Source organism: Pyxicephalus adspersus, chromosome 2 (assembly GCF_032062135.1).
Source record: "Pyxicephalus adspersus chromosome 2, UCB_Pads_2.0, whole genome shotgun sequence".
Taxonomy (NCBI): Eukaryota; Metazoa; Chordata; class Amphibia; order Anura; family Pyxicephalidae; genus Pyxicephalus; species Pyxicephalus adspersus.
This window is the reverse complement of record NC_092859.1, coordinates 24,688,398-24,699,936: the sequence shown is the minus strand read 5'-3', so window position 1 is coordinate 24,699,936 and position 11,539 is coordinate 24,688,398. Positions and strand designations below refer to the sequence as shown.

The 11,539-nt window shown below is 40.2% G+C and overlaps 1 protein-coding gene across 11 annotated transcripts in view; it reads left to right on the top strand.

Annotated features, from left to right (window-relative positions):
* Positions 1–11,539, top strand: part of ERC1 (ELKS/RAB6-interacting/CAST family member 1) — a 150,411-nt gene that overhangs the window by 119,475 nt on the left and 19,397 nt on the right. For all 11 annotated transcript variants that reach the window (XM_072400058.1, XM_072400056.1, XM_072400055.1 and 8 more), the window contains one exon: positions 5,936–6,083. In XM_072400058.1, coding sequence (XP_072256159.1) covers positions 5,936–6,083 — 148 coding nt within the window. The remainder of the gene's footprint in view (positions 1–5,935; positions 6,084–11,539) is intronic.

Below are 11,539 nucleotides of genomic sequence, written 5' to 3'. Positions count from 1 at the left end.
ATTTGCCAGAATTCCTCCAGCTTTTTTCCCATCTCTATTTCATCTACTGAATGCACCTAGCACTGGGTGGGTCCCTTTAGCACTAACATGTCATTTACGTAATTTGTAGGCTGCTATGCAAACGCCAACTCCATTACTGTGTCCCAGAAAAGCACTGATCTCTGCATACATACAGCAAGTCCCCTAATCCCTGTACAGTCATCAGATCACTGTCACTGGAAATGATCTTTTATGATTCCTTCCAGTGACAGATAATCAAACAGTGTACACACAACGCTGTTCTGTTCTGCGCTGTGCTCACTATAGATAAGCACAGTATTATTATTAATATTATTACACAGTATTTATATACCGCCATCATATTACACAGCACTGTACAAGGTCCATAGTCATGTCACTAACTGTCCCTCAAAGGAGCTCACAATCTAATCCCTACTATAGTCATATGTGGTTAATGTAGTCTAAGGTCAATTTAGGGGGAAGGCCGGAGTGCGAACAGTAGTCATTCTTGATTGATGAACAACATCGGGGGACCGCTGTACACATGACAGATTTTCACCTGAGATGAGCATTTTCGTTTATCCTGGATCATAGTGATCGGACACATGTAGTTTTACATGTGCTTATTCCTTGCTTGTGTAATTCTGAGTCTCCTGAACTTGTGCACCCACCAGCCTTATTTGCTGCAGTTTAGGAACAGATACACAAACGTTTTTAAGGAATGGGGGAGGGGACTGTGTTACACGAATTTGCCTGCAGGAATATCCGTTTAATAGCTTTCAGGTGAGGTTTCCATCTTTAGGCGTCAATGGAGTCCAGTGTTCCCTCCCACAAGAAGAGATGGAGTTCTGTTAATCTGTGCTGTTTCCTCACCAGAAAGAAAAAAAAAAAAACACACACACACAGCCTATAGTCCCGTATTAGGAGGTATAGAATATGGTCCTGCCTGTAACACACTTCCTGTCCAGGGTACTAATGCTCATTCACTGTTTTGTATCTGTAGAGGAGCAGAATTGTCACCTTAGGACAGGACTACTTTTAATGGAGGAGGAGGAGTTTTCTGTGGGCCACTTGCAAAAGTGTAACTGATAACAGACAGCATGGGTTTACAAGATTTCCTGCAGATACACGTCTCTTTTTCCATCTATTAGGCACACTTAAGGCTGGTGGTTGTTGCATTGAAGTATATTCGCCCATCTCTAGTTCCCATTCAAGTACATTCTTTCATCCCAATTCACACAAAAAGAATAAACAATCACCTTCATTGAATAAATTTACTGTGCGATTTGTTTATAAATAAGTTTGCAGGCTATATGGCCTTAGAATAACTTTCTATGTTCTTGCCCTGTTTGCATTTTTGTCTACTTAGGAAAATAGGTACTTATTTATTCTGGGTGATTTTTTTTATTTCACTTGGGGATATTTTTGTTTTCACACTAGAGCTGCTGGAAAAAATTACTTTTCCATTATTTGTGGAAGTGAGCTATACAATTTCTCCAGTAACTGAAGATTTTTGTTACTTAACCCCTCGTGTTGGATGGCTGAATTAATCTCTGTTACACTTACTGGAGTTACCAATCTATCTGGGTGCTAAGCAGGGCAAACTCCTTTTCGGTATGGACTTCTTGATGTGTGGTGCAATGAAACAAGAATAAGTCTAATTCTTCAGCACATTGTCTTTTAGCACATTATACATAGATTATGATTTATATAAAAAAATTTTTTATTATAAGCAGATATATTGAAGGCACAAACATTTTAATGAACTGAACAGATACTATTTTTAAAGTCCTGATTTAGATATTCACCAAACATATTATGATGGGAAATCATTGTCCTTGAAAACACACGGATCTGGAAGATGCTCCTCCAGAGAATGGGGGTAGAATATGAAATTTACTTCTTTATAAATGGACCTGTTGGTAGTATCAGTTCTTATTCTGTATGTGTGGATGCTGCACAGTAACACTACTTCAGTCCTGTTTGCTGAGTGTTATTCTCAATATTCTTATTACTCTCCTATTCTGTATGTAACATGCTTCTCTTTCTTGAGTGAACTTTTCAGTATCTGTTCTTATTCTGTATGTATGGACTCTGCACAGTAATACTTCTGTTGTCCTGTGCGCTGGTTGAACTTTTCAGTATCTCTTCTTATTCTGTATGTTGAACTGTGCACAGTAGTATTCCTCTTGTTCTGTAAGCTTGATGTGATTCTTCGTATATGTCCCGTGCAAATTAAAATGCTGCCCTTCTCTTGTCCTGTATACCAGGTGTTATTATCACGATCTGTTCTTTTTCTGTATGTAGGGATTCATCATAGTAGCCATCATAAATGCCAAAATGCTTGGTACAATTCTGAGTATTTGTGTTTATTCTATAGGTGTAGATATTGTGCAGTAGCCCTTCTCTTGATTGAGCTATCATTCAAAACTGTCACCATCTCTTCCTGACGCTGAGACTTTTTGGCGTTCAGCATTAGAGACGTGAAGTGAGCCCTGTACAGTGATCTGTCACCCTCCAATCTCCCATCCATCTCACTCTCCCAGCCTGTAAAATATTTGCAGTGTAAATAAATGTGTTTGCGTAGACAGCAATTAACTCACTTTGGCCCCCTAGATTAACTTAGCGGGGAATGTTCTTGCAGCTGCCCAGCTATGTGTCTGTCCTCTGCAAACACTCTGTTGGAGTCAGCCAAACATACATTGCACCCACCTGCCGGAAGAGAAACCATCATACTGTGTCACTTAATGGCTGGTGCAGGAGATTGCAGCTACACCCTTGGGTTACTTTGGCTGTAGGGTGAATGCCAGCACATAGTATGTTAGTCATATTTACCAGACACATAGAACTCTAGTAGCAAAACCACTAAATGCCTATTAAATACGGAATTACAACATTCACTATTTAACACCGTCTGCCAGACCAAAGCTACGTACACACGACAGATGGTTGTGCCACAAATAGGTTTTCACCCGAGATCAGCATGACCATTTATTCATCTGACACATGTACAGCAGTCCTCCAACATCTATCAATCTGCTGCAACGGATTGGTGAATGACCAATTGAGAACAACCACTGTGCATTCCAATGGAGGACAGCACAGCAAGGTGCCGCTCTCTCCCCTCCTTCCTTTCAGAGAACACAGTAGTGCTGTGTGAACAGCCCTCGTTCATTCATCTGTCACTAGAAACTAGAACAAAATAGATTGTTTCCATTGACAGTCATCTGACATCTATCTAATCTGTACAGGGCTTTACAGTTGGATAAGAGCATCAGCAAGGCACAACTATTGTGCAGCACTATTAAGCAAGAAGCTAAAACTACATGTGTAATTATGAGTATTAGGTATGTCCCTCACCCCCCTTTTCCAACTACATGAAACTGTATCTCTAAAACAGAGTTTTTAAAGAATTAACACTGATTTGTTTTTTTTTTATATATAATGAACTGATAACTTGTCTATATATCGAACAAAGACTGTAGTTTCCTTTAGAATCTTGAAAGAACATAATTATTTTCAGGCAGTTGTTCACTGGCCATGTGATGTGGCAGACAGCACCGTGACCTCCGCCTGGGAAGGTTCAGTTAGCAGGGGTCTGAGGATTAATGTCCTGGATTCTGGAACTGGACCAGTGAAGCATCACTTTTCTGCAGATTGTCAGCTGTGGAATGTGGGGCTGCCGGGGGATGGGCGATATGGGTATAGGGGCTCACCCGGGAATGATATAGGAAGAGGTCTGCCTGAAAGTTGAGAGGTAAACAGCTGGCCAATGGCAGAGCAACCATAATTACCTGCGGGAATTTGTAACTCTGCAGGCAGACAGGAGGATTAACAAACCATTAAAAAGATTTAGTCACTGAATGTAATAGTACAGGCAGGGATGTGTGGGGTCCCACTAGGTCATATGACTTCACGTTCCATCCCGGTAACGTCCAGATAAATCTGTCAGTAATGGAAAACTGTGAGAATGCTCCTGCTGCTTTATCATGTACAGGAAAGCATAATGGCCTGCTGTATGTCACAGGGTCTGTACTGCATTGGCCATGTCCTGCACTGGAGCTACCTCTGCTTCTGAAAATACTCCCTGCAATGGCAGGTCTGTGATCTGGTTCCCTTATCTAGACTCAAATGCTATCTATAGCTATCTCCTTTTCTCTTTTTTTCTGTTGTCTATGCTCTCCTTTCCACTTTATGCCAGCTCCAGTCTGTACTGTCATCCCTCACACTTTCCGCTAGCTCTGGTATGTGCTATCAACTTCCACATGTCCTCCCTGACTCCTGCTGTACTGTTATCATCTGCTCTGTCTTGACATTTGTCACTCTTCCTACCTACACACAGTACTGTTTTCTCGCCCTTTTTTCAGATCTGGTCTAGAATTTACTTTTGTTTTCTGGTCTTTAACTCTTCCTTTCCGCTCCAGTCTACTTTCTAGAGTAGGGAGTAAAGTGAAATATGATTGTACTGTCATCTTTCACCTCCTCTCCTAGCTAATATCATCACTCACTCTTTCTCCTAGCTCCGGTCTCTGTCATCTTTCTTACTCTTCCGCTTGGCTCCAACCTATACTGTCATCTCTTACCCTGCCTCACCCTGTATTGTCATATTTCACCCTTCTTCCTTGCCTCTGCCTGTATCATAATATCTAATGCTTTCTTCTTTTTGGAATACGTTTAGTCTTTATCCTATGTATCTATGCCTATCTATTCCTGTCTGCACTGTCATCTGTCACACAGCCTCTTGCACATGCTGTTTACTATCATGTTTCTCTTTTATGACTTTTACTAACATGCATTAATTTTCCCCAATTTCTGATCTGTATTGTCATCAATCACCTATCTCTCTGCTATACTCCTATATTGTTAGCAATTTCCTCCTCTCCTGCTGCAGGCCTGTGTTATCTTTTATGTCCCTATTTAATGTACAGTGCTGTGTAATATGTTGGCGCTATATAATCTTTAATAATATTAATATTCGTGTCTGTAATGTTATCGCCCAGCTCCAGTCTCTACTGGCACCTGTCTCCCTGTTTCCTTGCTCCAATCTATACTTTTATAACTTTAACTCCTGTTTTCCTTGGGCATATACCTTCTCCATACCAGTGATCAGAGATACCTTGCAATGACCTGTAATGAAACATATATGAGAACTTTTGATAGTTGTATGAATATAGGAATAGCGTGAAGACTTAGCAATTGTCAATGAAATAACATTCAAAAAATCTAATATAAAAAATATACTTATCTTACTGTGACATTCCAGTTGTCAGATTTTGTGTGCATACCTACCCCACCACCTTCTTGGGTTCTCAGCCAGCCTGACTGGTATCAGGGTGTCTAACATTTTCAACTATGCTCTCATCTCGTCTTGTCTGAGTTGATGGATGTTACTAGTACCAAGTTTCACAGACTCTGGTAACACTGAGCCACTGTGGGGAATTGACATCCTCCAGGCCCTTCAGACTGTTAACACTCTTCTTGCAGAGGTCAGAGCCCCACTTAACATAGTTTATTTTCCAGTGTTGGGTTCTTATTCTGAGACTCTCTTGATACTGCCACTGTCTGCCCTTCTACGCCCCTCCTCCTAACCTTCCAATGCTCTCCTGTTCATCCTGACATAAAGTAATTACCTGCAATATTCATGAAAACATTGTATGTTAATTATAAGCTCTATTGCTTTCTATTAGATTGCTTGGGGGGGGGGGGGGGGGGTGCATTTATGCTACAGTTTGGGTGGTATTACCAAGAGCCATTCGTGGGCTACAGACAACTGGGGTGTACAAGTAATAATCTTGTATCTTATTTTTAATTAGTTTAATAATTTCTTATTTTTATATTTTGTACAGTATGGTGGTTTTGGTGTTTTTGCAGTGGATAAAATCAATGTGGTTTACACCCCTTTCACTCAGACCTATATGTTTTTTTACCCCACCAGGCAAGAGGCCCTCCTGGCTGCCATCAGTGAAAAGGATGCCAACATAGCACTTCTGGAGCTGTCCTCATCTAGAAAAAAAAAGACACAGGAAGAAGTGGCATCTCTGAAGAGGGAGAAAGACCGACTGGTTCAGCAACTCAAACAACAGGTGGGAAAATGGCACCAAATGTTCATAATAGAATATACAATTTTACAAAGGTTTTATTTTATAAACGTTTGGATGTGGTCTCTGTCCAGCAATACTACAGTTTTTGTGAATGGGGTATGTGGCTACGTACACACGTCCGATTCGCATATGAATATCACTTCAGGGCTAGTACCAAACGAGAACCTGGTGTGTGTACAACGCTCGTCTGGCGTCGTTCATGGATCTGTCCTGGCAGATGCATGAACGATGAACGACTATGCAAGTGAAGGGAAAAGAGCCCAGCAGGGTGCCACTTGCTTTTACTCCCCCTCTCCATATAGCAGAACTATATGGTCTCATCTCGTCACTGTATGTACAGCGCTCATTCATGCATCTATCAGTCTTTTTGGTTGAAAAAAGTCCTGAAAGATCCTTTCCAACAAAAAATCCAACGTTTGTATGTAGCTTTACAGACTGGTTTCTTGGGACTTGTTGGCAGACTTCCATAATAAGTCTGCAGCTACTCATCTTGTGACTTGCTTCAAAATGAAACTACTGGACTGGAGAAGAGAATAAGCCTAAATCTACACTGATATCACTTATAAACACTGTATTCATTTTAGAGGGAACATGTATAGAAGCTTTAAGGTGTTTGAACTCTGTCCAAATGCAGGCTGTTTTTGCATCCCGGTAAGAAAAAGCCCAAACACTCTGGTGTGAACTGGCCTATTGAAATAAATGGGACTTCAAAATATTGTAATGAGGAAACAGTCCATGTAGACTTGGCCTGAGAATGAGTCTCCTGCTTTTTTTCTGAAGCTCAATCAAAGATTTTTAATTATATAAGTTAGACCTTTTCTGATACTTTTGATGTATATTGTGATGTTTCAGGTACATGTAAAGTTACTAGAATGTTGACTTTAAGATGATTAAGACCTATGGAACTGCAGCAAGCTAACCCTGCACGTTGATGCTTCTGTTATTTCTCCAATGCAGGGCTGGCATTTTACACATCTGCAGTTTGCTTGACACTCTGACACCCACTGTAACCCCCCTGCTGGCATGGTGCAAGCACTGACACTCTGTAGCTCATGAATCAGCAGCCAAAGCTGTCCGTGCCAGGCAGTTTTATGCTGGCATTAGTTTGTGCGATGGGGATGTGATCCAGGGTGTGTGACATTCTGCAGACTGCATGGTGACATCAGATGGAGAAGCTTCCAGGTCCTCTCTGCTCACACACTGGGTCAGTTCTCATTTGGATTTCAGCTCCAGAGACCGACTGGTTATGTGTGCAATCATTTCTAAACTAACCGCCATAGTGTTGCTGATTTCTGTGCACGTGTTTTACTGAAAAAGTTGTCCTGACATTTCTGATGTTATCATTCTAGCCATGACACTGGTTAGTATACAGAGTATCTATCCTATATAAATGAAAATGGAAACCTACACATACCAAACTGAAAATCACTGCTTGATCCAGAGAATTATAAAAGCCTTTAAAAAAAAGAATGTCTTAATTTGTTTCAACAAAAAATATTCCTTCCTGATCTCTTAAAGGCATTTAGCTTTACAAAAATCAACTAAGCTGACTAGAACTACCTCTTGAGAGATTCTTTTCCACATTGGGCCATTATCCTGTTGAAAGAACAATGACCTGCAAATGAGACACAGCTTTTTGACACTGATGTGTACATTTCATTCCAGAAAGTTCTAGTTAGTCTTCAGATTTCCTTGTTCCTGCACAGACTCAAGGCAACCTGTGCCAGGTGGAGTAAGGCAGATCCTAAACATAATCAAGCCGCTTCCATGTTTCACACTAGGTATGGTGTTTATTTTTTAATTTTTTCCCCCACACCTGATGAAGCTGACCTGACTTGTGAAAAAGTTCTTTCTCAGAGCCATTGTGGGTTGTCACAGAGAGTCTTTCTCAGTCTTCTTCCATTGAGCCCACTGTCACTTAAAAGCAACAGGCGGTGCAATCAGACATAGAAAATGACCTAAGAATTCAATTTAAATCTCTTTGGAGGTTGTCATTGGATTTTTGTCCACCTTTCTCATTATCATTCTTCCCAACTTGCATCTATATACCAGGACATGGACCTAAAATATCCTAATAATTTTTGCAACTATTAGTGTTTGTTATATAAAAAAACAGACGTTTTCTCTATTATATACATCCAATTTGTTAGTGAAAATGTGTACACCCAGTTAAATCAACAAAAAAGAAAAAAAAATCTACTCTACTCTCAGATGATTTTCCAGTTCCTCTGTGAGTCCAATCCCTGTAGCGCAATTCTTGATTAGGAGCTGGAGGCTTCACGCTGGCTTGGATCTGCTCCCGCATTCCTCTGCACTGCCGGTCAGGATGTTCCGTTTGTGGCCTCTTGTGGTGAAAATGTCTGTGTAATTTCTCTGTCATCAGGGCCAGACCTCCCCGATCTGTTCCCCCTACTTTGTCACCTACTGCTCCCCACAGCATTTCACTTTTTCCCCTTTTTTCAACTATTGGCTCGCCAGAATTAGATCTGGTCTTCTTCCGCTGCCTTTGACTCTATTTTGTTGTTGTCACAAGGAACACTTGAAAAAATATATATAGAATGCCTATGTCTTCCTAAATGATCCCTTTTAATGTATGTGTTGCAGCAATTGGCATAACGTGTGATTTGTTGCAGTTCTGTTCTTTGAGCATTGCATTCCAATGCTCATATACAATAAATGGCAACAGACCTGCACTTTAGTGCACCCCACTTAATGCATTGATTGTCATGTAAAAACAAAAACTTTTGCTGCAAGTTTCATCTATTTATATGTTTACAATGTGCTGTAATTCACTGCAGCAGACTGCAAAATCCTGTAGGGTTACTTTAAAAAAAATAGCTTAAAACTGATTCAAAACCAACTGCAATTTTCTAATCTGCTTATATTTTGCTCTCCCTCGTTCCTCTTTTTCACCATCATCAAACTGCTAATACAGTGTTGTGGTGTTGCCCATATGTGATACTGATCCTTCATAAATGAATTAACTGAATTTCAATTAATGAAAAGAGGTGGCCATGGATAATAAGGCTGGAAAGGAAAGAACCTGATTGATGATGCTTGACATTCTCAAGCCAAGAAATAAGGAAGACTCTAAATAACTTGCAGCAGCTTCTTAACCACACTGTGAGAAAGACAATAATCTGCAGGTGATTTAAAACTTTTTCAGTACACTAGCAGCCCTTTTGAAATGAATGGGATATGTTACTTTAATACATAATACTGTGCATGATTTAATGTACTACTGTACAGTGTAGTTACTCGGATAGACCCACATAGTTTTCAGCAGAGAGACTTCTCAAAGGTGTTATCATAGATACAAGATCCAGGAACCAGATTCTAGATTAGAAATATTAAAAAGTATTATGGTAATGGATTCAACCGTGCAAGCAAAAAAATATATTAATATTGTTATTAGTTTAGCCAAACCATTGCTAAAGGATTTTTTTTTGGATGAACACTAAAACTTGGCCAATCTTGCAACAGTTTGGACATCTTGGAGTGTTCACACCCACCCTCGTCTCTTCAAATTCCGCCATCGACAGAAATACTCTCTCATCTCACCATCTTGGTGTTTGCTTATAGAGATCTCCAGAGCTCAGCAACAGCTACTCAATCTGCATTTCCAAGTACATACACAGAATTATTAATTTGTGTTTACACAAGTTAAGATGAGGTCGCAATTACTACAGTGACATAATTCCACAAGTATGAGATCAGAAGGCCAGCAAGACGATAGATGAGCTTGTGACGAGGGCCATCGGCGCCACACAGAAAAATCTGCCCATTTACAAACTAGCTTCAGGCAAATTTATAAGAACAACCCCACTATTTGTGTTTCTTTTAAGTATTTAAAAGCATTTCAGTTTAGCTGCTGCAATTACACAAAAATTGTGTTTTCCAAACACCAAGGGAGGGTTGCAGTCAGGCTTGCAGTGGGAGTATCTTCTGCTGACGGGCAGTCAGGAAGATGTTTTGTTGGTCTCAGACTGAGTGATCTCAGACTGAGTGTCCGCAATTTGTTCCAAGTAGTCCAATGAGCAGATAGGACAGTGGAATCTGTAAAAAATAATACATATTGCAATATTAATGCATAGCACTCAATAGTTTTTAGTTAGCGCCTGACTTTGAGAACTATAGAAAAAGAGTATTCAAGACATGCAAACCCTTTCTATCTTATTGAGGGCTTTACGGGTCTCCACCCATCTTTGTATGTTCTAGCTCCCCTGTTGTGTTCTTCATAATATAAAATTAAAGTATACTTCCAGCTCGGGTGGTGAAAACCCCTCATAAAGCTGGAAATGTAGGGAAGATATAATCACAGACCCTCAGAATAAGCAGATTAGGTGTGGTCTCTCCTTCTTCCACGTCCCAGCCTAGTCTTTGGATTCCTGAGTTATGCCCTTATTGGTGTCCCTTCTGGTTCTAGTTTCAAATGTTTGAGTCTTCAGGTTGTCTTCTCTGGAGATATCCTTCCTGACCTCTTTAAATTTGCTTTTGTCTCCTACCCCTCAGTTGAACTGTTTTTGAAGTCCCAGACTTCCTGTGTCCTTCAATGGATGTAAATATGATTTTTTTGTAAAGCTTAATATGAAATAATTTTCTTGGAGTCTTTTGAGGGGCACAGATGCAGGTAGTAGGATGACTTATCTTTGGGAAGCCTACAATATTTTTATTGTTTGCCAGTATCCAGACCCCAAGGTGGCTGTGTAACCCAAAGATACTAGACTTTCTGTGTTCCTCTAAGACTCTGTGAAAAGGTTCTTGGCTGGTAAAATGGCACCAATAGGTACAACCATGTTAATTAGTTTTTTTTTGTCTGAAGTTAGGTGATATTCTTGCACTCTACACCTACCCCTCATTTTAACCCATCAGACTTTTAATCCTCAAGTTGTAACAATTTCCCAATAGAAATTTTAGGAGTCTGTTCAGGTACAACAGAACAAGACAAGTATTCAGAACAAATTATAGAGCTCATTATTTCACTGCCCTGCCTTATAGTTCTACATTAGCCATAATGCTGGGACATTTTAATTTTAATACTTTTTGCAATTTCGATACCAAGGATCACTTTGTCCTGGTATGCATAAGAAGGTGAATGTTGTTTCGGATGATTAGCCTTGCAAACAAACAGCTGACCCCATATTACTGGAGAGATTTGAAGTTGAAATAGTTTGGACATTAAGTAATATTTACTCTCGTCCCCCCTGGAGAGTGACATCGCTTTGTCAGCAACCCCTGGCCCAGCTGGGGACGATTGTCCAGCACATCTGTGCTCATCCTGTGTCTGAAGTCCCACGTACACTTTCAGCTGTAAACTCCAGGACTTGTTATATATGGATGACACCGTTGCACTATTTTTCGGGGGTGTTGGCGGCTGTTATGTTGCCATAACCTGTGCATTATAGAAGAACTCCCACATACACATAAAAGAATCTTTT